Source organism: Cervus canadensis, chromosome 18 (assembly GCF_019320065.1).
Source record: "Cervus canadensis isolate Bull #8, Minnesota chromosome 18, ASM1932006v1, whole genome shotgun sequence".
Classification (NCBI taxonomy): Eukaryota; Metazoa; Chordata; class Mammalia; order Artiodactyla; family Cervidae; genus Cervus; species Cervus canadensis.
Genome location: NC_057403.1, coordinates 19,952,902 through 19,980,847, shown reverse-complemented (window position 1 = coordinate 19,980,847; position 27,946 = coordinate 19,952,902). Strand labels below are relative to the sequence as shown.

General features: G+C 50.6%; 1 protein-coding gene across 13 annotated transcripts; it reads left to right on the top strand.

The window, feature by feature from the left end:
• Nucleotides 1-20: 20 nt before the first annotated feature.
• ODAD1 (outer dynein arm docking complex subunit 1) lies at nt 21-27,342 on the top strand. Of its 13 annotated transcripts, none has more exons than XM_043435743.1 (15): nt 21-239; nt 3,808-3,898; nt 5,137-5,236; nt 5,395-5,584; nt 12,067-12,189; nt 12,481-12,594; nt 15,879-15,946; nt 21,375-21,562; nt 21,754-21,888; nt 22,207-22,289; nt 22,385-22,553; nt 25,077-25,240; nt 25,337-25,440; nt 26,000-26,078; nt 26,296-27,342. In XM_043435743.1, exons 2-15 carry the CDS (start codon nt 3,829-3,831, stop codon nt 26,815-26,817), a joined length of 2,109 nt encoding a protein of 702 aa, XP_043291678.1. In that variant the 5' UTR covers nt 21-239; nt 3,808-3,828; the 3' UTR covers nt 26,818-27,342. The 13 variants fall into 13 exon arrangements, with proteins under 13 accessions (XP_043291678.1, XP_043291679.1, XP_043291680.1 ...); XM_043435744.1 differs by lacking the exon at nt 21-239 and adding an exon at nt 332-2,358; XM_043435745.1 differs by lacking the exon at nt 21-239 and adding an exon at nt 3,259-3,462 and having other exon boundaries at nt 5,140-5,236.
• Nucleotides 27,343-27,946: the final 604 nt, after the last annotated feature.

The following is a 27,946-nucleotide window of genomic DNA, read 5'->3' as shown; positions in this document are numbered from 1 at the left end:
AGGACTGGATCCTTAGAGGGATGGGTGTCTGGGTGGGAAAACCAGATTCCTGCAGCGGGGAGTGGGCTGAGGACTTGTGGGGTTGGCACCCTGATGAGAATCCGGATGGGAAATGGGGAAGTGTGGAACTCCGGAAGGGGGCAGGACGTGGAAGTTAAGAACCCAGGGCTACTGTTTCCTGCCTGGGGGACCTTGACCAATTATTTCAACTCTCTGAACCTCAGTTTCCTAATCGAGAGGTGGGTACAATACTACTTATACTACTGACAATATACTAATAGCAATAACAATTCTGATACTTATTCTAGACAAGGTAATACCAGTACACTAACACACCAAACACATTTTTTCTTTTCCTCATCAAACATTTATTGAACATCTATTATGAACCAGGAGTTAATAATGAAGAAAACAGATGTGAGCCCTGCTGTTCTTACGGAGCTTACCTTCTAGTTGAGCGAGAGAGAGAGAGAGAGAGAATAACCCATCAGCACAGAAGTAGTAGTGGTAGGGCTTTGAAGGAAATGAAATACAGTAACACTGCTAATGATGGGAGGCAGCTTTAAAAGGGTGATCCGGCAAGGTTTCTCTGAGGAGAAACCTCATTCTGAGATGAGACTTGAAGACAGGAGTCATTTGAATGCTGGAGGGAGAGGAAGTACACAGCATTTGAGAACAAGCTCAAGTTGTTTGGGGAGCAGACAGAAGGACCAGTGTGGCCAGAATATAGGGAACTAGAGGGAGTGGTAGGAAGGGAATTCAAAGAGAGCCCTTGAAGCCTAGAGGAGGAGTTTGGATTTTATTCTAAGGGTAGTGGGGAACCACTGGAGGGTTTTAAACAGAAGTGCAGTACCAGGGACTTAATGTTATTAATAACTATTACTGTTATCATTATTATTTACTCTTAGATACAATAAGTGTGGGGAGTGATCACCACTATGTACCTGGGTCTCTATGGCGGGTTGGGTGCTTGGTGAAAAGCAAGGGACAGCGAGCCAGGTGTCTGGGGTCCTGATGTGGAATTAAGAGCTGGAGGACTGAAATCCTGGTCCCCACAAGGGAAAGGAACTGGATGATGGGATGTCTGGGTATCTGAGGGAGCCACAGCGAGAGGGAGGGAGAGTGGTTGGTTATCTGGGCTCCCTGAGGGGGTGAGGGAGGGGCAGTTCAGTGACTGGGTGGGTACTCCTAACCCTAACCCGAAAGCTGTTATCACTGACACAGGCTTTATTCATTATCTGTGATTTAGGGCAGGTTATTAATCTCCCTATGCCTCAGTTTCTTCATCGGTAAAATAGGAATAATAATAGTAAATACCTCAAGGAGCAGTGCTTAGAGGACTGCCTGGCATAGAGAAAGCACTGTTGTACGTGCATGTTATACCAGACACTGGGACACGGGAGATGAGGTGTCTGGGATTTGGAGAAGGGACAAATGCTTGGGTCCATTGGATCCCAAGGCTAAAAAGTTGGGAGTACAAAATGAAGGTCACTGGGGGTGGGTAAAATAGTTACATCTTTGAGAAGGACAGAGACTGGAGGTCTGAACTCAGTTCTCCAAGTTAGAAAGCCTGGGTCACTGGGGGGAAAATGAGGTACTGGAGATCGTTAAGTTCTTCAAGGAGGCAAAGGGGCTGGACCTGAGTCCTGGGAGGAGTCTGGGAACCAGGGGCTATAGAGATGGAATTTGAGCGGGGGAGGTGGAGAACAGGAAGCTAGGACTCTGAATCAAACTCCCAGAGTGGAATTAGCGCCAGGTTGGAGTACCCTGGAGATGTTCCGGGCAGGGGGTCCCCCATGCTAAGGCCCTACAGAAGGGGGAGAATTAGGGTACCCGAGGGCGGTGGTGGAATCTTCTCCTGGGCCTCCAAAGCCACGAGCTGAGCGCCCGCGGGCCGCTTCCTCCCACAGGAAACCGCAGGCGTTGGGCACACCCAGCCTGCAAGGAGCGGCGCCCACAGACAGCAGGCTCTGTGAAAGCCCACGTGGGCAGCAGGCGGCAGTCAAAAAGGGGGGGCGTGCCCTGCGGGGCTCGGGGGCGTGCCCGGAAAGCAGGGGCGGCACGGAGCGCCCTAGGCCCCGCCCACTTCCGCCTCTCAGAGCGCCGACAGCTCTGGCAGCTGAGGGTTTTGGCAGTCTCTCCCGAGGCCGTTGGTCGCGCATGCGTAGTGAGCGGCTTCGCGGCCCTGAGGCGGTGGTAAGCGCTCCTCTCCCTCACAACCCCCGGCATCGGCACCGCCTGCCTGCTAATGAAGCCTCAAAATAACGTGGTCTTAATCAGCTTCATCTTAATCGGAGAAGGCAATGGCACCCCACTCCAGTACTCCTGCCTGGAAAATCCCATGGATGGAGGAGTCTGGTAGGCTGCAGTCCACGGGGTCGCTAAGAGTCATACACGACTGGGCGACCTCACTTTCACCTTTCACTTTAAAGCATTAAAGAAGGAAATGGCAACCCACTCCAGTGTTCTTGCCTGGAGAATCCCAGGGACGGGGGAGCCTGGTGGGCTGCCGGCTCTGCGGTCGCACAGAGTCGGACACGACTGAAGCGACTTAGCAGTAGCAGCAATCAGCTTAAGACACGCGTCTCTCGCGCTCCATCCCAAAGGACTTCGGCCCAGTTCCAGTCTTCCAGACGTTCCCCTCCCAGCCCTGCCTCCACAGGCTCTTTCAGCTACTGCCTCTCCCTCCTGGAAACACACAGCCTACCCCTCACAAGCCCGTGCTCCCCACACAGATCATCTCGACGGTTAGCCTCAGCACCCCCTACAAGTCTTGGGAAGCCTGCGTCCTTCCAGCGCCCTCCCGCCAGGTCTCTCACGTGTTCTTCCAGCCACGCCCCTCGCCACCCCCCCGAAGCCCTACCCCTCACAGGGCCCGCAGCCCCGCCCTTTACAGGTATTCTTGTCCCTCTCCTCTCAAAGCTCCGAAGTCCTGCTCTGGACGGTTATCTGTGTCCCTGCCTTCGTAAGGTCCCGCAGCCCCAGCCCTCTCCAGTCCTTCCAGCTCTACCCTTCCCTCGCTAGCCCCGAAGCGCCGCGCCTCAGGCTCACGCAGTCCCCTCTCCTCACAGGCCCTTTCAGCCCCGCCCATCCTAGTCCTCCACAGCCCCGCCCCTCGCCCGGTCTACAGTCCCGCCCTTCACAAGGCTTAAGGGTCAGCCTGCACATGCCCTCCCAGCCCCGCCCCTCGCAGGACTCCCGAAGCCCCGCCCCTCCCAGCCCCCAGCCCCGCCCCTCGTAGTGCTCCCCTAACTCATCTGTTCTTAGCACCTGATCTCCCTGAAGGCCTCGTCGTTGCTTTCTCGGCCCCTCCTCCCCAGCCTCCCCTCCCACGGCTTTCTTCGGTGGCCTTGGTCCCTCCCCGGCTGCTGTCCTCAGACCTTCATTGGCCCCTTATCTCCCCAGTAACCAGACCACAACAGTGAGCTTGGAGTACCCAGGACAGGTCAGGCACTCCAGCAGGTAGGGACAGGGCCTCGCTCTCCTCAGCCGATCGGGATGGGGGTTTCCCCTGCCTCTGTGATGCCTCCTCCCCAAACAGCGCCACCTCGGAGATACCGAGGGTCTAGAGGACCCCGTGCCAGAGTCAGAACCGCGACGCAAGACAGAATGTGAGAGGTGGGAGGTTGGGAGGGGTGTGGGAAGAGATCTGACAGGCGTCCCGCTCTGACTCACTGGAGGAATTGAGACTCAAAGAGAGGCCAGTTCAGGGGTCACCCTCTTCCAGTACCTAATCCCTCGCTGTTCATCGCCCACCCTCCTAGCCCTCTCCTCACCGTCTGAAGGGGTCCTGTGTCGCCCCTACAGGAGCCTCACCCTCTGGCCAAGATGCCTTTTGGACTCTCGGCTGGGAGCACTCGTTCCGAGGATGGAAGTGAGGCCTTCTTGGAGGGAATGGGTAATTCCTGCATTCTTTATTTCATCCATTCTTTTCCTCGGTTTTCCCATGTTTCAGATCCTGTGCAGCGGGGCCCCGGGGACCGGGAAGGTTTTCAGGAGCGCTCTCTAGTGGCTAAATACACTTCCTCCAGAATGGAGGTGGAGCCGGGTGGGGGAGTGGGATGGCCAGGAAGACTTCTGCAGGAGAAGTTTGAGTGAGGCCCAGAACTTCTCCCAGGAATTACCAACAGGAGACGGAAAGGAAGAGTGTTTCCGCAGAGAGAACAGGATGTGACCAGAGCAAGGTTTCTTTACCTCCGCATCGTTGACCCTTGGGGTCAGATGTCAGATCATTCTTGGATATTAGGGGGAGGGTTCTGTGCGCTGGAGGATGCCCAGTGCTCCCCTAGCTTCTACCCACTGCATGCCAGTAGTACCCTCCCGACCCTCCCCTACCCTGTAGCAATCAGAGGTGTCTCCAGACACGGCCAAATGTCCTTAAGGGGGCAGAATCGATCCTGGTTGAGAACCAGTGGGCCGTGGGGGATGGGGAGCTAGTGGATGGGACCAGAGAGGTGGGTAGGGTCGGGTTTGTGGGGCCTGGAACCCCAGGCTGTGGAGCTGCAGCTTTGGAGGTGCTGGGGCACAGGGAGGTCTGTGACCGCTCTAGGCATGGAAAGACAGTCTGGAGCTGTGAAGGGAGGCCAGGAGGTTGGGGAGGAGGCTGGGGTGATGGGGTGATGGTCCAGGCAGGGGGGGATGAGGCCTGAGCCAAGGGGATAGGCTGAGAGTGAGGAGGCGGGAGGGTGGGGCTGAGGAAGGCTGGTGGTGGGGTTGAACAGGAGGGATGTAACAAGAAAAGTGTCCGTTCCCCCACCCGCCCTGCCCCGGGGAGGGGGCTTGGCACATGTCCTCAGCTTTCCCAAGTTCGAGGTCGTGTGCTTCTGGTCCCTGAGGACTGTGAGGCTTCCCTGGAGTGCCCTCTAGTGGGGAAACAGAGGCGTGCCCAAAACCCTGGATAGAAGTGGGTTTAGGGGGAAAATGGGAGATCAGCTTAGGGTACAGGCAGTATGCAGGGATGAGGAAGCTTGAGAGATACAGGAACTGAGACGCAGCCCTAGAGTGGTGCGGAGGACTGGGTCTGCAGTTCAGCTGCAGTTGGTGAGCCCCTGAGGGAACCAGAATACCTAGGGTTTGGAGAGGGAGGGGCTGGGACCTGGATTCCTACTGAGTCCCTTGCCTGGTCCCACGCTTCAGTAGACTGGGAGCTGAGCCGACTGCAGCGACAATGCAAAGTGATGGAAGATGAAAGGCGAGCCTACAGCAAAGAAGTCCATCAGCGCATCAACAAGCAGCTGTGAGCCTGGGTCCCTGGAGCCGCGGAGGGGGCTGTGAAGGAGGTGGGGGGTTGCATTCCTGGGTCTGAGAGGGGAGGGCAGGCTCAGCGTGTCTGGACTTCAGGGATGCTGAGCTCTGCCCCTTTCTGGCTTCCCCTCCCCCTCCCTGCCTGGGCAGTGAGGAGATCCAGCGCCTGGAGGGCGTGCGACACAAACTGCGGGTGCAGATCAGCATTGCCCAGAGCCAGGTCAGGCGGCTGCGGGACAGCGAGAGGCTGGAGAACATGGGTCACCTGCTCAAGTGCCAGGTCCGGGTGCAGGCCGAGGTCAAGGAGCTGCAGGCACAGAACCAAGCCCTGGACAGGCAGGTGGGTCCTGGGACCAGACTCGGTGGATCCTACTCAGGGGCAAGTGTCATAACCTCTTTGAGCCTCGCCTTCCTCATCTGAAAAATGGGGTTATTGAAAGCATCCTCTCAAGGGAGTTTGTGTTCAGGCTCCCATAGGAATTATGAGTCTTTACTGCTTAGCACAGCCTCATGCCTTCAAAAAGGCAGTTAAGAGGGAAAGAGTCACCTTCTGGAGTCAGTGTACCCTGCATTATAATAGAATTCTGGTCCAGGCGCATCAGAGCTGTGTGACCGTGGGCGAGTCTACTTCTCTCCGGGCCCTAGTTTCTTCATCTGCAAAAAGAGAATGTAGGTAAAGCAGCAGAGTCTAGACCAATTTTTCATCCTGTTGGCTTCAAGATCCTGCTATTTGACCCTGGAAACAATGTGACTTTTTTAGGCTAGTGTTCTTTTCAGTTTTTAGGACCAGGACTCACTGTGACACAGTTCATATACAAAGAGATGCATATGGATGTAAACACACACACATACAAATCCATCAGAAACAAAAGTTTCCCCAAATAATTCTTCTCCACATGGGATCCATTCTATTTTCTTTCTTTTTTTTCCATTCTATTTTCAATTTTACTCTTCATTTTCAAAAGTTGCTTGCAAAAAGAAAAAGTTGCTTGCCAAAGGACTTCCCTAGAGGTCCAGTGGTTAAGACTTTGCCTTCCAAAAAAAATTAAATAAATAAGACTTTGCCTTCCAATGCTGGGGAGTCCTGGTTCAATCCCTGGTGGGGGAGTTGAGATCCCTCATGCCTTGGGCCCAAAAAACAAAACATAAAACAGAAACAATATTATAACAAATTCAATAAAGATTTTAAAAATGGTCCACATCAAAAAATCTTAAAAAGTTGCTTGCTGAGACCAAAAGATTTCTTGCACACTACTGGATCACAAATAGGAGACTGAAAGTTAGATATCTTGGTGGGCTGTATTAGTTTGCTATTGCTGCTGTAACAAATTACCACTCACTTGACTTAAAGTAATACCAATGAATTATCCTGCAGTGCTGGAGGACAGAAATCCAAAATGAGTTTCACTGGGCTAAAATCAAGGTGTTAGCAGGCTGTGTTCCTTTAAGAGCCTTCAGGGGAGACTCCATTTCCTGCTTTTTTCCTGCTCCTAGAAGCTGCCTGCATTCCTTGGTTTATGGCTCCTTTCCTTTAAAACATTTTTATTCTTAAAATTATTTATTTTTATAGTGCCGGGTCTTCATTGCTGCTCTCGGGCCTTCTCTGGTTGCAGCAATCAGGGGCTACTCTCTAGTTACAGTGTATGGGCTTTCCCTTGTCATGGCTTCTCTTGCTGTGGAGCATGTCTAGGGTGTGTGGGCTTCAGTAGTTGTGGGCACAGGATTAGCTGCCCAGAGGCATGTGGGATCTTAGTTCTCCAACAAGAGGTCTAACCTGTGTTCCCCTGCATTGGCAGGCAGATTCCTAAACCCTGGACCGCCAGGGACGTCCCTATGACTCCTTTCTTTATCTTCTTAGCCAGCAATGACCGGTTGATCTTTCTCAAGCTGCATCACTCTGATGCCTTTGTCATCTCTTCTTCTCTGATTCTGACTCTCCTGCTTCCCTCTTTCACTTGTAAGGACCTTTGTTATGATATTGAGCTCATCCAGACAATTCAGGAGATTATCCTCGAGTCATCTCAATATCCTTGGCTTTACACATCTGTAAAGTCCTTTTTGCTTCTTCAAGTGACATAGTCACAAGTTCTAGGAATTTGGATGTGGACATCTGGGCAGGAGACTGGGGACCTTTGTGTGACTTGTCACATGAATTCAGCAGCACCCAAGAACAGCTTCTAAATGCTTACTGCCATTTTCTGAACCTATTACATCAGAAACTGATGACAGACAATCCTTGGATTGTACCAGTTCATAGCAACAATCTATGTGTGTATATATATATATATATGATAAAATTCAGCATCCATTCATGTTAAACTATTAGCAATCCAGGAATAAAAGGGAATTCCCCAAATTTGATGAAGGGCAACTATAAAACATCTACAGCAAACATTATATTTGATAGAAAAACATGTAAAAGAATTCTCCTTGGGATCAGTAACAATATAAGAGTGTTAGCTAGCACCACTTCTGTTTGACATTGTACTGGAATTCCTATCCAGCCCAGTATGGGAAGGAAAAGAAATTTAAAACAATTTAAAAATTGGAAGAAATGAAATTGTCAGTATTTGTTGGTGATCTATTTGTGTACATTGAAGGTCCAAAAGAATCTAAAACTAGCTTATATTTAACAAGGTATTTTAACACTGTGGCTGGAAACAAAGGTTAATGATATTTCCCTGTATTAGCAGTAACTATTAGAAAATTAAACAAAAAAACGACACATTTATAATAGCCAAAAGAAGTACCTGGGAAGAAATCTAACAAAAGTATGCAAGACCCCTATAGAATAAATTGTAGAAGGGTATTGAGGAATATTAAAGAATGCTGGGGAAGATTTCCCTGATGCTGGGAAAGATTGAAGGCAAAAGGAGAAGGGGGCAGCAGAGGATGAGATGGGTAGATGGCATCACCAACTCAATGGACATGAATTTGAGCAAATTCCGGGAGGTGGTGAAGGAGAGGGGAGCCTGGTGCAGTCTATGGGGTCACAATGAGTTGGACACAACTTAGTGACTGAAGAACAACAAAAGAAGAATTTAATATTTGAATCATTTTTTTTTTTTTTTGGCCGCTCTGCACGGCATGCAGGATCCCCAACCAGGGAGTGAACCTATACCCCCTGCAGTGGGAGAGCAGAGTCTTAACCACTGGATCACCAGGAAAGTCCCAAAGAAGAATTTAATAAATGTAGCAGTATACCATGTTCATGGATTGGAAGAGTTAGTGTTGTAAAATGTCAGATCTCCAAACTGATTTATAAAATCAATGTAATTCCAATCAAAACACTAAAAGTTTTTATTTTTAATGGATGAAATGGACAGATTCTAAGATTTATAGAGAAGTGAAGTGAACAAGATGACTAAGATTTACTTAAAAGAATAGTTTGGGAATTCCCTGGCAATCCAGTGGCTAGGACTCCATGCTTCCACTGCAGGGGACACAGGTTCAATGCCTGGTCAGGGAACTAAGATCCTGCATGTCATGCAGAGAAGCCAAAAAGGAAAAAATTTAAAAATAAAAAGAGAAAGCCATAGGGCTTTCCTGGTGGCTCAGTGGTAAAGAATCCAATTGCCAATGCAGGAGACATGGGTTCGATTCATGGTCCGGGAAGATCCCACATGCCTTGGGGCAACTAAGTCTTTGTGACACAGCAACTGAAGCCCACTGCCCTAAAGCCTGTGCTCTGCAACAAGTGAAGCCACTTAATGAGAAGTCCTCACACCACAAGCAGAGAGTAGCCCCAATTCTCTGCAACTTGAGAAAGCCTGCAGGCAGGAACAAAGACCCAGCACAGCCCCCCAAAAGAGAAAAGTCATAAGGAGATATCATTACACACTCACCAGATTTACACCAAGTGCAGAGGAGAGGAGGAACAGTGGGAACTCTTAAAGAACTGCTGGTTCATAAGACCCCACCAGCTGGAGGGAGTCTAAATTGTCATGTGTATTCTGAAAAGTTTTTTCCCTCATTATCTATTAAATTTGAAGAGAGACATACCCTGTGGTCTGGGGATGCATCCACTCCACACAGATGGTCACCAGAAGCAGTCTTGGGCTCCACCTGACCATGACACTCATAGGATCCAATAGGCTGTCACTTGGCACCAGGTTCACTTAACTCTGCAGAAGGACAGAGGGCAGGAAACAGCGGCATCTTTGCACAACAGCATCCAATGCATCTTCCTTGAGTATTCAGGGGATACGTCTCAGCATCTTCAGTTGGACGACACCATATGGGTGGGTGTTGCCCACCCTGCCATGGGGATTTTTTTAATATTCAACACGAGCCACCACTTGTAACCAATTATCAGAGCAGCTTGTAAGACCCCACCAGGAATATATTATGTTATAAGAAACACCCCACAAGGAAACCAGTTTTCTATTCGTTCATGATCACATAAGCCTCCAGGGTCTACAAGTCCACTCACAGTCCTTCCAGTCCAATATAGTTCACAACCAGGGGCCACCTTTATAATAAACATTGTTGCCTGGGAACCACAGCTGGCATTCTGTATTTACCTTAAACCCAGTATGTTTCCATGGAAATGGTGTTAGAAGGAAGTAAACAAAAGTCATCCCCCAGTAGAAATTGGATTGGATTTGTCAGTAACCCATCCTCCCACCCAACAATGCCACTTCTGAGTATATACCCTGGAACCAGGATTCATGAAAAAGTGTTGATAGATGCATTATTCATATCATCTAGCTCCAGATTATCCCAAAATGTCCATTAATATTTGAATGAATAAATTGTGGTATATTTTTATAATGACATAATATCTGTGTGTGTGCTCAGTCACTCAGTTGTTTCTGACTCTTTGCGACCCTGTGGACTGTAACTCACCTGCCTCCTCTGTCCGTGGGATTTCCCAGGCAAGAATACTGGAGTGAGTTGCCATTTTCTTCTCCAGGGGATCTTCCCCACCCAGGGAGCAAACTCTGGTCCTCTGCATTGGAAGTGCAGAGTTGTAACCACTGGACCACCAGGAAGGTCCCTACTACATCATTTCATATAAGAGACTTGAGCATCCTTGGATTTTGGTATCTGAGGGGAGTCCTGGAACTAATCTGTGAATACTGAAGAAGACCGTAATTTTTCTGCAGAACTGGGAAACTAGTATAATAGTCAATTTTAAGCTACCAGCGATTGAACTCATGTACTTCCTGAAAATGTAACTTGAGCTCTCAAGCACTGTCTGAGGAGCCCCAGTATTGCACTGCTAGCAGCTTGGCTGAACAACCCAGTAAGGGTTTGCATCCTAACAACCTAGAAACCACTTAAAAAAAAAATATATATATATATATATATATACACACACACACACACACACAAGTTGAAGAAAATCGTGTTTAGTTCTTAAAAACCACAATTACCTGTGGGATGTTTGTGCCTTTGGGGCGCTGTGCAACTTTTCAGATCTTGGTTACATTGGACTCACCACTCATTCCATACTGACTTCTGTGTAGCACTTGCTTTCTTTTTTTAAACTGAAATTTTACTGAGATAATGATAGATTCACAAGCAGAGAAAAGTCCTTGTATGGTTTGCCCAATTTCTCTCAATGGCACCATTTTGGAGTTTTGATTTTTTTTTTTTTTTAATCGCAGCAACTGCTAAAAACTGTTTCAGAAAGATGTATCATCCAAAGGAATGTATTGCCACATCCTGTTGAACCTGGGAATGACCTTGAGCTCCAAGTTCATGTGGTGTCTGACCAATGTCCATGTGTCTCCCTCAAATTTTAAAATATCCCTATGGTTGTCCCTTTGAGTTTGCTGCAACGCTCTGGGGTGCCTTGGTGCATGTATTCGTTTCCTAGGGTGGCTTACGTGACAGAAATTCATTGCCACACAGTTCTGGAGGCCAGGAGTCCATAATCAGGATGTGGGCAGGACTGATTCCTTTGGAAGTCTTGAGAATCTGTTCTGTGTCTCTTGCCTACGTTCTGCTGGTCTAATGGAGATCTTTGGCGTTCTTTGTGTGTAGAAGCATCACTCTGATCTTTGCCTTCATCTATTTTTTTCTTCTCTTTAAAAAAAAGATTTTATACAATTTTAAAGGTTATACTCGAGGAGATGTTTGTCCAGGGGCAAGCATTTGCAGCAAGGGGTCCCAGGTCCCAGTCTATCTCACTCTCAGACTCTTGTCTCCACTTTGTCCACTGAGAGTGGTGACTCATCCACCCAGATCACACGTTTCTCCCAAAATACCAGGAAGGATTCAGGCTGGCTCAGCTTGGGGCACACATCCATCTCTAAATGGATTATCTTGGGGCTTCCCTGGTGGCTCAGTGGTAAAGAATCTGCCAGCCAATGCAGGAGACACGGGTTTGATCCCTGATTTGGGAAGATCCCACGTGCTGCAGAGCAACTAAACCTGTGTGCCACAACTACCAAGCCTGCGCTCTAGAGCCCGGGAGCTGCAACTAGTGAAGTCTGCGAACCCTAGAGCCTGTGCTCTGCAACCAGAGAGGCCACCGCAAGGAGAAGCCTGCTCCCCAAAACTAGACAAAAGCCTGTGCAGCAGTGAAGACCCAGCCCAGCCAAAAATGAATAAAATTTTAAAAAATTAAAAAAAAAAAAAGGATTATCTAGACTTGGGTCATGTGGCCAGCAGGGCGGCTTCTTATGGTTGGAAGCCAGACCCACGTGGAAGGCTGGGTACTGATCTCAGAAGGGGGTCCAGCTGATGGCCAGGCACACAAGGACTGCTCCTATCAACCGCCCTCAGTCACTCACCCTCCCATTCACCTCCTCCCTCCCTCCCTCAATCTCTCCCACATTTTGTCAACCAACAGGTACCACCCTCTTTCCCCAGATCCAGGAATGGGAGAGCCGGAACTCTGCCCACAGCAAGAATGCCAGGTCTCCAGGATGCGTCCAGGATCACAAGGTCAAGAGCCAGCGAAGGATCAAGAGTCTCGAAAACCAGCTAGACAAGGTGAGGGTCCGCCTCTGGGCTGTCCCCAGGTCCGAGCTCTGGGGTTTAGGGGAAGACCTGAGCATAGGAGTCAAGTTTTGGAAATGGTGGACCAGGCCAGGAGACATGATCCCGGAGGGATGGAGGGTCCCCTTGGGAAGGAGGCTGATGCTTGGGTCCTTGGCGACGCTCTCGGGGTCCCCAAATTGAGAACGAGCCCCCAGTCTGGCAAGTGCCCTCTCCTCTGCTGAAAGTGGAGAATGGAGGCAGGCTGGGTGTCAGACAGGCTCTCAGCACCCTCTCCCACCCCAGGTCATCTGTCGCTTTGACATCCAGCTGGCTCAGAACGCGACCTTGAGGGAGGAGCTAGATCTCCTGCGGATCGAGAGGAACCGCTATCTGAACGTGGACCGAAAGCTCCAGAAGGTCAGTGGCCCTGAAGCCCAGGAGCCCTTGGCCCAGCCCTCGAGGAGGGGAGGATGCAAGAGTCACCCTGCCTTCTCCAACCCTCCCGCCTCAAGTGCAGAACCACCCAGAACCACGGATTTACTTGAGTTTGGAGGGAATGGAGACCTGAAAATGTTCCAACAAAGACAACTGCCTCAGATGGAAGCAGAGATGTCACTTTGAGTGTCATCAACGGGGCAACAAAGGCTCCGGCCAGACCATGTACATTCCACGCGTTTCTCAATAAGCCTTGAAATTCTTTGAAGAACCCTCCCTTCCTCCCTCCGCCTCCCTCCCTTCATTTTTTTCTCTTCCCCCTCTCTAAATTTTACTTTGAAATAATTGCAAATCTGCAGAAAAGGTGCAGAAATAGTACAAAGAACTATCAATCCTTCACCAAGACTGGTAATTTGCCATTTTACCCTCTCTCTGTCTGTCTTTCTCTCTCTGGGTAATTGTTTTTTACTGAAAATAACATTGTCAGAATTTGAGAGCTTGATGTAGACATTATAGAACGTCATTAAGAACGTCAGTGCTTATTTCCTAAGCACAAGACCATTTTCTTACATAAACAAAGTGCCCTTGCCCAAATCAGGAGCTTGAACATTGTTACAGTTCTAAATAGTCCATATTTAAAGTTCATGATTATTCCAACAGCATCTCGTGATAGTTAATTTAATTATTCTGCTGCAGGCTCTTGGCCAAGATCCCACACTGCGTTTGGTTGTCCTGGCTCCCTTTATCTACAACAGACACTTCTTTGTCTCCATGACTTTGACATTTTGGGAGTACCCAGCCCAGCTGTGCTGTGGGATATCCCTCAAATGTAGGCTTATCTGATCTTTCTCCATGATTAGATTCAAGTTGTGCATTTTAGGTGAAATACCACTGAGGTGGTATTGTGTCATTTGTGGGCATTACACCAGGAGCATGTAACATCAGTTTGTCCTGTAATTAGTGATGTTGACCTTGATCGCTTTGTCAGCCAGGTTTCTCCAATGGAGAGTTTCCCTCTTTGTAATGAATGGTTCCAAGGAGATTCTTTGAAACCGTGTAAATATCCTATTTCCCAACACATTTCCACTCTAGCCTCCCATAATGATGATTTTTGTCTGAATAATTATTACTGTGCATGCGTGCATTGTGTCCAACTCTTTGCAATCCTGTGGACTGTAGCCCACCAGGCTCGTCTCTCCGTGAGATTTCCCAGGCAAGAATGTTGGAGTGGGTTGCCATTTCCTTCTCCCCGGGAATCTTCCTGAGCCAGGGATCGAACCAGAGTCTCCTGCATTGGCAGGTGAAATCTTTACCACTGAGACACCTGAGAAGTCCAATTATTACTGTAATGGCTGCCAAAGAGTGATTTTTCTAACTCTCTGTCATTTCTTCTTCATTTAGAAAATGGCATTTTACTGAAGGAAGAACTTCTTAAGTATATTTGTGGGTTGTCAGTAAGCATTCATATATTCTTACTTTATGAGTTCTAATCCATAGTGCTCATTACTTATTATGATGCTCAAATTGTCCCAGACTTCTCTGGTGGGAGTGCCCTCAAGCTGGCTTTTTTTACAAGCCCATTGTTTCCGCCCCCGCCCCCCTCAACCCCGTGGACTTCCTTGTTTTCTGACACAAGAAGATAGTCCAGACTTTCTTGTACTTGTTCTGCCTTAACTCTTGAGTTAGTGTTTCTCCAAAGAGTCCTGGTTCTTCCCACTGGGAAGTAGGTGCTGAGAAACCAAAATACAGGCTCTAGGAGTCCTCACTGCTACTGGGGTGTCCCTGACTTGAGGCCCTTTCTCTGGGGAGGGCTAGGAAGCACACACACGTTTTAAAATCATGAGTTTGCATCAGTGTCTCTCATTCTGACCCCAGCACCACTGCCTTATTCCTGAACACTCCCCATTTTATCTTTGTTTTCCCCCACAGTGGGAACTCTAGCTGCCAATAGCATTGATATACGTACTTATGTTCTACCCTACAAAATACCCAAGAGAGGTTCAGAATTGTTACAACTGTACTAACAACCCTTGAACACAAGTTCACAGTTCATTTGCTGATTGTTTTATCCTCTGAGGGCGTGGGTATCTACCTATCTACCCATCCATCCATCTACACCTTATTCATAAGTTACTAGGATTAGTTCCTATTTTTTCTTGGTCTTCTTTGTGGTTCTGTTCTTTGAAATATGGTTAGGTTCATTTGCTTCTCTTTGTATTTGGTTTTAGTTCTGTTCCCTATTCTTGTTGATAGAATTTTCTTTGTGAACACGTAAACCATTGACTGGTTCCCAAATCAAAACTATTCCCTGACCCAGTGGCTAAGACTCCGCATTCCCAATGCGGGTGCTGGTGTTCCATCCCTGGTCAGGGAACTAGATCCCACATGCCGCAACAAAGATCGAAGATCCCAAGTTCTGCAACTAAGACCTGGCATAGCCAAATGAATAAATAAATTAAAAAAACTATTCCAAAGGTTTCCAACAGAAACATCATTTCTTCTATCCATTCCCATTCAGCCCCCATAGTTTCTGGTTCTCTAGCCTAGGTTTCTTGTTGCAAAAGGGTGTGTGTGTGTGTGTGTGTGTGTGCATATACATATATAGGGGCTTCCCAGGTGGCGCTAGTGGTAAAGAATCTGCCCGCCAATGCAGGAGGTGCAAGAGACATGGGTTCAATCCCTGCTTCAGGAAGATCCCCTGGAATAGGAAATGGCAACCCACTCCAGTATTTTTGCCTGGGAAATCCCATGGACAGAGGAACCTGGTGGGCTACAGTCCCTGGGGTTGCAAAGAGTTGGACACGACTGAGGATGCATGCAACATATATGTATATGTGTTTATATACATTAGTACATACATATACACTATATGTGTAAAAATATATACATGTAATTTCCTCCCTTCTCTCTCCTGAAAGAACCCTTTTTACCCATAACTCTGCACAGACACTTCCACAGAACTAGGAAACAGATTAGTGTGGTCACAGTTTTGAAATTCACACAAATTTTTGACCCTACCAGAAAGTTAGGTCAGCACTCTTAGGAATATCCTGAGTTGGGTGTTTCCCTGCATTCCTGGTCATCAGTTTGGCTTTCCTCTCGCTTGGTACCTCCTTGAAAACCCTTTCATGTGTTGCCACTAACTAGAAAGGACCACATTTCTAAGGCACAGGAAACCCACTTCTTATTGGGGAGATACAGGCTCAAAGGAAAGCCTTCCAGTGGCGAGGGTGTCAGAAGTTGCCTCAGTCTTGTTCTCTTGGCAGGAGATCCAGCTCCTGAAGGACTCGGTCAGGAACCTCATGGTCTCCTCCACCTCCGCCTACACTGTCAGGTAGGGCCCCAGGAGGCGTCCTAGACCAGTCCACGCATTTTCTTAAGAAAGTGGTGGGAAGATCCCCACCTCATGAAATGGATTGTCAGAATCCACCTCCCCCCCTTTTCATAAGATGCCCCTTCCTCGCCCCTCCTCCACCAATTTTCCAGCTCCTTGGTCAAGGTCCTTCTTCTTGGGTATATGAATTAACCTTTTGGCCCCTGTCTTTCATGGCACATAGCACATAGGGATGTAGAGAAACTTAAGGGGAGTTCCCCAGTGGTCGAGTGGTTAGGATTCCAGGCTTTCATTGCCAAGGCCCTGGTTCAATTCCTGGTTGGGGAAACTGAGCTCCCACAAGCCCTGTGGTGCTACCAATAAACAAACAAACAAATAAATAATAAATAAACAGATTTAAGTAAGCTCAGGTCGCAGCGGGCCAGGAATGTAGGAAGCATTGATTCAGTTCAGTTCAGTAGCTCAGTCATGTCTGACTCTCTGCAACCCCATGAACTGCAGCACACCAGGCCTCCCTGTCCATCACCAACTCCAGAAGTTTACCCAAACTCATGTCCATTGAGTCAGTGATGCCATTCAACCATCTCATCCTCTGTTGTCCCCTTCTTCTCCTGCCCTCAATCTTTCCCAGCATTAGGGTCTTTTCAAATGAGTCAACTCTCCACATCAGGTGGCCAAAGGATTGGAGTTTCAGCTTCAACATCAGTCCTTCCAATGAACACCCAGGACTGATCTCCTTTAGGATGGACTAGTTGGATCTCCTTGCAGTCCAAGGGACTCTCAAGAGTCTTCGTCAGCACCACAATTCAAAAGCATCAATTCTTCGGCGCTCAGCTTTCTTTATAGTCCAACTCTCACATCCATACATGACCACTGGAAAAACCAGAGCCTTGACCAGATGGACCTTTGTTGACAAAGTAATGTCTCTGCTTTTTAATATGCTGTCTAGGTTGGTCATAACTTTCCTGCCAAGGGGTAAGCGTCTTTTAATTTTATGGCTGCAATCACCATCTGCAGTGATTTTGGAGCCCCCCAAAATAAAGTCAGCCACTGTTTCCACTGTTTCCCCAACTATTTGCCATGAAGTGATGGAACTGGATGCCATGATCTTAGTTTTCTGAATGTTGAGCTTTAAGCCAACTTTTTCACTCTCCTCTTTCATTTTCTTTTCTTTTTTTTTTCCTCTTTCATTTTCATCAAGAGGCTCTTCATTTTCTGCCATAAGGGTGGTGTCATCTGCATATCTGAGGTTATTGATCTTTCTCCCGGCAATCTTGATTCCAGCTTGTGCTTCTTCCAGCCCAGCATTTCTCATGATGTACTCTGCATATAAGTTAAATAAGCAGGATGACAATATATAGCCTTGACTTAGTCCTTCTCCTATTTGGAACCAGTCTGTTGCTCCATGTCCAGTTCTAACTGTTGCTTCCTGACCTGCATACAGGTTTCTCAAGAGGGAGGTCAGGTGGTCTCCCATCTCTTTCAGAATTTGCCACAGTTTGTTGTGATCCACACAGTCAAAGGCTTTGGCATAGTCAATAAAGCAGAAATAGATGTTTTTCTGGAACTCTCTTGCTTTTTCAATGGTCCAGCAGATGTTGGCAATTTGATCTCTGGTTCCTCTGCTTTTTCTAAAACCAGCTTGAACATCTGGAAGTTTACGGTTCATGTATTGCTGAGGCCTAGCTTGGAGAATTTTGAGCATTACTTTACTAGCGTGTGAGATGAGTGCAATTATGCAGTAGTTTGAGCATTCTTTAGCATCGCCTTTCTTTGGGATTGGAATGAAAACTGACCTTTTCCAGTCCTGTGCCCACTGCTGAGTTTCCAAATTTGCTGACATATTGAGTGCAGCACTTTCACTGCATCATCTTTTAGGATTTGAAATAGCTCAACTGGAATTCCATCACCTCCACTAGCTTTGTTCATAGTGATGCTTCCTAAGGCCCACTTGACTTCACATTCCAGGATGTCTGGCTCTAGGTGAGTGATCACACCATCATGATTATCTGGGTCATGAAGATCTTTTTTGTACAGTTCTTCTGTGTATTCTTACCACCTCTTCTTAATATCTTCTGCTTCTGTTAGGTCCATACCATTTCTGTCCTTTATTGAGCCCATCTTTGCAAGAAGTGTTCCCTTGGTATCTCTAATTTTCTTGAAGCGATCTCTAGTCTTTCCCATTCTGTTGTTTTCCTCTATTTCTTTGCACTGATCACTGAGAAAGGCTTTCTTATCTCTCCTGGCTATTCTTTGGAACTTTGCATTCAGATGGGTACATCTTTCCTTTTCTCCTTTGATTTTTGCTTCTCTTCTTTGCACAGCTATTTATAAGGCCTCCTCAGATAGCCATTTTGCTTTTTTGCATTTCTTTTTCTTGGGGATGGTCTTGATCCCTGTCTCCTGTACAATGTCACAAACCTCCGTCCATAGTTCATCAGGCACTCTGTCTATTAGATCTAGTCCCTTAAATCTATTTCTCACTTCCACTGTATAATCATAAGGGATTTGATTTAGGTGATACTTGAGTGGTCTAGTGGTTTTCCCCACTTTCTTCAAGTATTAATTTAGCAATAAGGAGTTCATGATCAGAGCCACAGTCAGCTCCCAGTCTTGTTTTTGCTGACTGTATAGAGCTTCTCCATCTTTGGCTGCAAAGAATATAATCAGTCCAATTTCGGTGTTGATGTCCATGTGTAAAGCCTGTGTTGCTGGAAGAGGGTGTTTGCTTTGACATTTATCAATATTGGTTGAAAGAGACAGAGATTCTCTCAAGACACCTCAGGTAAAGGGTCATGTTGTATGGAACCTAGAAGCCCCAGCTGCTAAGCTGATGGGCATCTCTCTCTGCCTCTGGGCTCTTGTGGGCTCTCCACTCTCTCTCTCCTATCCCATCTCTACTCCTTTCTAAGCTTCAGCGCTGTTCTCTTGCTCCAAGGGTTTCTTAGCTTCTATTCAGTATCTTGTTTTTACCCCACGACTTCTGCTTATCATGGTTTGTGATTCCATGAGACATTGGCTCTAGCCCAAATCTACCTTAAGGTTTCTATAATTTTTCTTTCTTTGTTCTTTCTCTCTCTTTTTGCTTTCTTTCCTTCTTCCTTCCTTGCTTTGAGTTAAGATGCACATAAAATTCACCGTTACAAAGTGCACCATTCAGAGGCATTTAGTACATTCATAATGCTGTGCACCATCACTTCTGTTCCCATCACCCCAAAAGGAGACCTGTACCCAGTAGGCAGTCATTCTCTAGTCCCCTCTTCTCCAGCCCCCTTGGCAACCTGTCTCCTTGTCATCTGGACGATTCACCTGTACATCTACCTTTCCCTAAATGTATCTTTATGTTTCATGGAAATGGAATGATATGACATGTGATACGACATGTCCTTCTGTGTCTAGCTCCTTTCACTCAGTGTAACACTTTCAAAGGTTCACCCACGTTGTAGCATCTCTCAGAACTTCCTGTATTTTTATGGCTGATTCTTTTTGTTTGTTGTTTAAATTTTACTTCTTTAAAAAACTCATTTATGGGACGTCCCTGGCAGTCCAGTGGTTAAGACTCTGTGTTTCCAATGCAGAGGGCGTGAGTTTGATCCCTGGCCAGGGAATGAAGATCCCACATGCCATGGAGCATGGCCAAAAGAGGAAAAATAAATAAATGAAATATTTATAAAAAAGAAAAAAAAAAAAGAAAAAAAAAAAAACTCATTTATTTTTACTTTTTGGTCACATTGCATGGTATGTGGGATCTCAATTCACTGATCGTGGATCAAACCTGCGCCCCCTGCAGTGGACACGTGGAATCTTGACCACTGAACCGCCAGGGAAGTCCTTTTGTGGCTGATTCTGTCATTTGTTACCTGTGGTCTGCCACGACTTCTTCAGAGCCTCAACTCATGGCTTCTGTTCACGCATAGCTCTGGCTTCTTCCTAACTTGGCCTTCGTAACATGATTTCTTGTGGCTTCTCTCTATACATCCTTTCAGCTTTGGCTTCCTGCTGTCCCCTTCTTAGCATCTCCCAGTGTAAATTCTGAGGAGAGAATCTGACTGGCCCACCTCATCTTTTCTGCCAAGCCCCACTGGTGATGGCCTGCTGGCCTGTCTTTGCATCAGAAGCATCTGGCCCCTGCCAACACTTGTCCAGTTGACTGCAGTGGGCAGCCCAGCTGGGTGCAAGGACAGGGTGGTTTCAGCTAGAAGGCAAGGGACAGGTGTCAGGACCAACACTTCTTGTCGGACCAGTGCTTCCTGGCTGGATGACCTGGGCAGGCCGCTTCCCCTCTCTGAACCTCCGTTTCCTCTATTGTGACATGGCAATAATAATGGTATCTACCTCATGGACCCCTGTGGGCTGCTTTAGAACATCTCCTGCAGGGCCTGGCTCTTGGGAAGTTGGATTACCTCTTCCCGGCCCTTCAGTGGGCCTGGGCCCAAGACACAGAAAGAACTATGAGTCCTGATCCCTGAGGGGCTCCTAGAGGGGTCTCTGTGGGCTGGGCCTGGTGGGTGCCAGGAGAAGGCTCCCACCAAGGAGGACTCAGCAGAATTTGAGTAGAGCCAGAAGCTTGTGCCCTGAGTCGAGGCAACCGAGGTTGGCAAAGGCGTGGAAAGGGGAACTAGACTGGTCCATTGGACCTGAGAAGACTGACCTGCTGGTCTCCCCACCTAATGACCCTTTGACCTTTGATCCTGTGACCTGTGACGTAGGCTTGGGGCACTCTGATTTCACAGTTGGCTGCACTACTGTTAAAAGCGTCACCTTCAGCCGGGCAGGCAGGCCAGGGGAGTTTCAGTCAGCAGGTGTCCCCAGCATCTTAACAGGGTGAGCACTCAAGTGCTGGTGATGGCACCTGCCTGTCCCACGTGAGGCCCTGCAGGCTCCAAGCTTCTTATATTTCCAACCACACTACCCACCCCCACCCCAAACTCCAGCACAGTTACCTTATCACCTGGGTCCACCTTTTGGAGTCTGATATCATCTCCAACTGTGCCATCATCGCCTCTTGCCTCCTGCTCCACAGTCACATAATAACGGCCAGGCTTCCCCGATGCCCTGGGCAGACACTGCAGCAGTGCCCCCCAGTGGGCAAGACCATCAGTCACTTACACGGCCCACCCACCAACCCCTCCTCCACCCCCTACTGCCCGGTAACCCCATCCTGTCCCACCACTAGGAACCTAGACAGTTCTCTGCCTTTTGTGACAACCTGATTCTGCCCCATCCCTGGGACCCCAAGCTGGCTCTATCCATCTCTGTGACTCCAGGCTGACCTCCCCCATCCCTGAGACCCCAGGCTGATAGCTAACCCTGTCCCATTCACCCTCCATCCCCAGGCTAACCCCGCCCCTCCCTGGGCCCCAGGCTGACCCCAAATCCAACCTCCTGTCTCCCTGACCCCGGTCTAACCAACCCCCATCCCTCCCAGGGAAGAGGCGAAGACCAAGTTAGGCATGCTTCGGGAGAGAGCTGAGAAGGAGGTGGCCCAGAACGAGACGGAGGTGCAGATCTTGCAGCGGCAGATCGCGCACTTGGAGCAGCTGCACCGCTTTCTCAATCTCAAGAACGGCGACCGGCAGCCGGATTCCGCCATCGTAGAGAAGCGCGAGCAGCGGGGTGAGGCCGGGGATCTCCATCTCGGCCGCCTGCGGGCGGGGCAGCGGAAGGGGCGGGGCCCCCGGCCCCAGGTCTCAGCGTGGGGCGGGGCCTCCATGGAGGGGCGTGACCTCCAGGGGCAGGGCGGGGCGGGGTCTGCGCGACTGTGGTGGCCGCCCCGACGGCGACTTCACTGTCCCCTCGACCCCCAGCCCAGGAGGTGGCCGAAGGCCTCCGGAAGACCTCCCAGGAGAAGTTGGTGCTGCGCTACGAGGACGCCCTGAATAAACTGTCCCAGCTGACCGGGGAGACCGACCCGGACTTGCTGGTGGAAAAGTATCTGGAGTGTGAGTACCTGGGGGTGGAGAGGGGCAGGCTCGCGGCCCAGGCCCCCGGAATCCAGTGCAGACTGTGCTCTGTCTTGGTGACCGAGGGCCACAGCTTCGGGCCTGGGGGGTCTTCCACCCGCGCTAGAGGGCCCAGCGATCAGGCTCGGCTCAATTGGACTCTTACCGTCTGCCCTGCCTCCACCACGCTCCTCCTCCCCGTCTTCCCCAATTTCCCTCCTTCCTCATCTCGGGCCTTCTGACCCCTTCCTCCTGTGTGTGTCTCTGCCTGCGCGTCTCTTGTTTCTCCGGACCCTGCCTTTCCCCACTGGCCCCCAGTGGAGGAGCGGAACTTTGCGGAATTCAACTTCATCAATGAACAGAACTCGGAGCTGGAGCACTTGCAGGAGGAGATCAAGGAGGTGGGCGAGACCCGCCCCCTCCCCATCCCCGACTCCTCTGACCTCATTGTGTCCCCTCTGGAGCTGGGCCCAGCGTCGCGCCCCTGCCCCCGCAGATGCAGGAGGCCTTGGTGAGCGGGCGCCGCAGCGAGGAGGACCGGCGAGCGCAGCAGGAGCAGCAGCGGGCCGAGTTGCAGCAGCGCGTGGACGATGTGCACTCGGAGGCCGACGACCTGGAGGCCCGCTACCACAATTTTCGCGGGCAGCTGGAGAAGCTCAAGACCAGTGAGCCCCGGCCCTGGCTTCTTCTGGGAGGCTGTGATGAGCAGGCGGGGAGCCCTGCCGGGGTTGGCCACGGACAGACATTCCGAGGATCACTTTGTGCATTCCCTTGTCCGTCTGTCCCACGTCCATCCATCCATTCTGCATCCATCCATCCATCCATCCTGCAGCAGCATCCATTCCTCCTTCCAGTGCAGAGGGACAAGAGTCAGGCTGCCCTGGGTCTGAATCCCAGCTCCCCCATCTGTGAACTTTGGTTTGTGGTATCCTCTGTCGGAGCCCCCCTGTTAGTGCCTACTTCGTGGGGTTGGCATGAGATCGGTGGGATGACAGATGGAGAGAGAGAGGCAGAGGTGGCAGTGGTGATGGGGAGCAAACGGGATGTCCGCCTCGTGCTGCACAGTAGGAGCTCAAGTCTTGGTAGACCCCATTTGCCACAGCACCAAGCCCTGTGCTAGGTGATGAGGACTGGGCGGGTTGGGGGGCGGGATAAGAGACTGGCTTCCGATAGGATACTCAATATCCCAGGGGCTGGGATAGAGGATACCCTGGGGACTGCAGGAATGAGAGGATGCCTTTAAGTCAGCATGGAGTGCAGAATTGGGGGGGGGGGCAGTGCTCAGTGAAAAAGTGGGGCCCCTTGTTGAAAAACCAGCAAGAATTTCAAGTGCCAGCAGCAGAGCCCATGACACTGGCTCCGTGGGCTCACAGGGGAGGTCTCCTGGGAGCAATGATGCTTGAGGCTGATTTCAAAGGATGAGTAAGCAAAAACATGGAGAGGGGAGGAACGCTCCCAGCAGGTGGGGTCCAGGCTTGGAGATGTGTTCAAGGAAGGTATGTTCTTTGCGCAGAGAGGGGAATGGAAGGGGGCGTGGGTGGGAGCTCAGTTCAGTTCAGTTCAGTCGCTCAGTCGTGTCCGACTCTTTGCGACCCCATGAATCGCAGCACGCCAGGCCCCCCTGTCCATCACCAACTCCCAGAGTTCACTCAAACTCATGCCCATTGAGTTGGCGATGCCATCCAGCCATCTCATCCTCTGTGGTCCCCTTCTCCTCCTGCCCCCAATCCCTCCCAGCATCAGGGTCTTTTCCAATGAGTCAACTCTTCGCATGAGGTGGCCAAAGTACTAGAGTTTCAGCTTCAGCATCAGTCCTTCCAATGAATACCCAGGACTGATCTCCTTTAGGATGGACTGGTTGGATCTCCTTGTAGTCCAAGGGACTCTCAAGAGTCTTCTTCAGCACCACAGTTCAAAAGCATCAATTTTTCGGCACTCAGCTTTCTTCACAGTCCAACTCTCACATCCATACGTGACCACTGGAAAAACCATAGCCTTGACCAGACGGACCTTTAAGAGCCTCAAATCCTAAATGGATGTCAGGCTGAGGTTTTTCTCCTGGGAGACTGAGGGGCCTGGGCGGGTTGTGAGCAGGAGAAGGGGGTGGGTAGGAGGGGAGGGGATGAGGATGGAGAGGAGAGGACGGAGCACAGGGGTGTCAGGCTGATAAGGGTGAGGCGCACAGAGGTCCAGCTTGGTGAGGATGAAATGGGAACGTGGGAGAAGGAGCTGCTTTGCAGGGGTGGGGGGTGGATGGTGAGCCTGATCTCAGTGTGAGTGGTATTGCCATTTGTTCAGGATGGACCCCACGAGGAAACCGTGTTTGTCAGCCTGGAGCCCAGGTGGTGGAGGCAGGGCGGGCAGTGGGGCTGTCCTGTGGTTGGGTGCAGATTTCTGTCAAGGTCTTGAGTGCCTTTCACTTCATTCGTGAAACTAGTTAACTAAATACAATAGGGGGCAACTGTGAGAGCGGGTCACGCCCACAGCCTCGAGGCTACAATGAGTTTCCTCTGAATTCTGTGGAGCACAGGTCTGAGTTTCTGCGGGAGAAACACAGCCTGAGCCCTGGACTCGCTGGGTTCACTGGAAGCTGGGTGACTCGAAGTGGTGTGAAGCAGGTTGGCAATGTGGAGCTGTCCTGGTCACGTTTCCCTTTGAGCTCGCTAGCTTTAAAAAAAAATTTCTTTCTTTATGGCTGTTCTGGGTCTTCGTTGCTGTATGGGCTTTTTCGCGAGCTGTGGTGCTCAGGCGTCTCCTTGCGGCGGCTTCTCTTGTTGCAGAGCTCAAGCTTAGGGCACGTGGTCTCAGTAGTTGCAGCTCCCTGATTCTAGAGCACAGGCTCAATAGTTGTGGCCCTGGGTCTGTGTTGTTCCATGGCATGTGGGATCTTGCTGGAACATGGATTGAACCCCTGTCCCCTGCATTGGCAGGTGGATTCTTTACCACCGTGCCACTAGGGAAGGCCCTCCCTCACTTTTTGTCCTCTGTCATCTGGAGCCTGGGGGCCAAGCACCCCGAGATGCCCACCCACCCTCCTCCCCTGGCAGTCTGAACTTGGACAAGTGCCTTTCCATCTTTAAGCCTTGTTTGGTGTCTCCCCAGCCAGGGCAGCAGGGCCTTGAGGAGGAGGAGAGGGCTGGCACCCCCTGGGCACTGGGTCCATGACCACCTGTCCCCTCTGACCCCAGACATCCAGCACCTCTTCACCAGGGTCCAGTGTGATAGCACCATCATCAATGATCTCCTCGGGGTCAAGACCCACATGAGAGACCGGGACATCAGCCTTTTCCTGAGCCTCATCGAGAAGCGACTGGTGCAGCTCCTGACGGTGCAGGCCTTCCTGGAAACGCAGGTCTTGTGCAGAGGGCATGGGGGGTGGGGAGGGGAGGGAAGGTGCCGGGGCCTTGAAGACGGACCTGAACAGACAGTCGGCTTCTCCACCCTCCAGAACAACACCTCCACCAGCATGCTCAACGCTTCCCTCATGGTGCTGGGCCAGAGCTCTGAGGATTTTCCTAAGAAGGTGGCCCCGCCTCAGCCCCCAGACAACCTGTGAGCCAGAGGGCCAGAGGGAGCAGCTGGGGAGGACGTGCCCTGGGGATGGAGGCGAGATGTGGGGAGGGACAGCTTTTTGGGGGGATCCCCTGGACTAGGGGGGCTTCCCTGGTGGCTCAGATAGTAAAGAATCTGCCTGCAATGCAGGAGACTCAGGTTCGATCCTTGGGTTGGGAAGATCCGCTGGAGAAGGAAATGGCAACCCACTCCAGTATTCTTGCCTGGAAAATCCCATGGACAGAGGAGCCTGGCAGGCTACAGCCCAGGGGGTCGCAAAGAGTCCCTGGCGACTGAGCGACTGACATGATCACTTCCTTGGACTAAAGGGTGGGTGTGGCTCTTGGGGGGTGGGTAGAAGATGAAGCGGGTGCTTTGGGGGAACCAGGAGTAGGGTCTCCGGGGACAATATGGGCGATGGGACCCTGGGTGAACCCGACGGGGAAAAGACGCTCTGACCCCTGCGTGTGGCCGAGGGTCTCGGGACCTTGCAATGAGGAGCCATCGAACTTTCGAGGGTAGGGACTAGAGTCCCTTCCTGTCTTTTCCCCCACTTCAGGGAGGACCCCCCAGGTTTTGAGGCCAAAGACGACTATCCTTTGAGCAAGGAGGAGCTGCTGAGCTCTGTGGTGAAGGCGGTGAGGATGGGCAGGGGGCGGGGCGCCGGCGGGGCCGGGGGCGGGGCCGGGACGCTGGCCAGGGCGTGGGCGGGGCGGGACGTGGTGGGGCGGGGCCGGGACGCCGGTCGGGGCGTGGCGTGGGCATGGCGTGGCGGGAAGGGTCGTGCCGGGGGCGGGGGCGGGGGCGGGGGCGAGCGCGGCCCTTTCCGCGGGCCCTAACTCACTTCCCCGGCAGCTGGAGGCCCGGGAGCAGTCGAAGGAGCAGCACCTGAAGGAGCTGGTCGAGGGCATCAAGGTGGAGAGCACCCCGAGCATGACCTCCAGCACCCCGAAGGTCAGCTCCAGCTCGTGCCTGGTGACCCAGCGGCCCACTCAAGCCCCCGGGTCCATCATGAGCCACAAGACCAGCGGCATCCTGGTGTCCAGCGGAGGCCGCGCCACCAGCTCCAACGTGGGCCACGTGACCTTCGGGGAGTCCAGCGCAGGCCACGTGACCTTCGGCTCCACCAGCGCCACCACGGGGGGACTGATGTCCAGTCGAGGCTCCACCCCGGGCCGCGTGACCTTCCAATCCCCCAACTCTAGCAGCTACCTGGGGTCCACTGGATATGTGGGGTCCAGCAGAGACCACGAGAGCTTTGAGGCGAGCAAAGGCCCTGGGTCAGAATCGAGCGGAGGCCTCGGGTCCAGCCCCGGCCCTGCCTCCAGCACTGGCCAGGCCTCCACAACCAGCAAGGACTCCCGGAACAACTACTAGGGCACCCCGCCCCTGGCTCCTCGCAGGGCCTTCTCTGGGTCTCTGCCTCTTAGGACTCTCCATCTTTCTCACCGAGCTCCGAGCTCCGGGAGAGCTGCTTGCACACCTGTCTCCATCAACCCTTCCCTGTGTTTCTGTGTCTCTTCCTATCGGCCCCTCCCTCATCAGCCTCCTGGTCTCCCTCTCTGTTTCTGACCCGACCTTCCCTTTCGGTTGCCAGATTTCCTGTTCTCTGGGTTTCCCATTCCCTGTGTCCCAGTCTTGTCCCCATGTCTGTCTTTTCACCTCTGCTCTGACCTCTCTGATCCCTTCCCCTCCTGTTTCAGCTTCCCCATTTCTAACTCCCTCTCCTCACCTCCCTCTCCAGGCCCTCCTTGCATCTCATGTCCCTGCTTCTGTAGGTCCTTGTTCCTTGTTCCCCTCAAGAGTCCTAAGTACTGACTCGTGGGGGAAGAATGGGGGCAAAGATGTCAGGGCTGGCGTGAGCTGTGACCATAGGAAATAAAGGCCAGAGTTTGACTTTTACCCCAGCCTGGTTATGAGTGTATTTGTGTGTGTGAGAGAAAGCTTGAGACATGGCTGTTTCCTCTACCTCTGGCCCAGGGGGAAATGTTTGAGCCTGTTCCTATTCCCTGCCATTCATTCGTTCACTTTTTTTTTTCTGAGACTTCCACATTTCAGACTCTACTGAGAACTGGGAATTGTATCAGTCAGTCAGGATAGGCTGGGTTATGTTGCAGTAACAAGCAACCTCAGAATCTCTGTGGGGTACGTTTAAAAATTTCAAGGTTCTATTTTGGAATTCTCTATGTCTCAAGAGAGAGGGCTGAAAGCAGCACTGTCAATCTTGCTTCCTCAAAATTGAACAAGGAAGAAAAAAAAATCCAAATTGCCCCTCAGGTCTTTGATTAATTAGTGCTAATCAAAACACAATCAAGAATATAATCAGTGACAACAGGAAGAAAGTCTGAAAGAAAAATAAGGGACCCAGCACACATTTGTTCTCATGAATCCAGTTCAACACACAGCCTTTATAACAATGCTCTAAGAACAAAGGACTTCCCTGGTGGTGTAGTGGATAAGAATCCGCCTGCCAATGTAGGGGACATGGGTTCCATCCCTGACCTGA

Excerpts from the sequence above, each read along its gene's own strand:
- ODAD1 (XM_043435743.1), top strand. The coding sequence starts at position 3,829 with ATGCCTTTTGGACTCTCGGCTGGGAGCACTCGTTCCGAGGATGGAAGT. Across the intron at positions 5,237-5,394 it reads CAGCGCATCAACAAGCAGCT|TGAGGAGATCCAGCGCCTGG; the intron begins GTGAGCCTGGGT and ends CTGCCTGGGCAG. Across the intron at positions 25,241-25,336 it reads AGGCCTTCCTGGAAACGCAG|AACAACACCTCCACCAGCAT; the intron begins GTCTTGTGCAGA and ends TCCACCCTCCAG.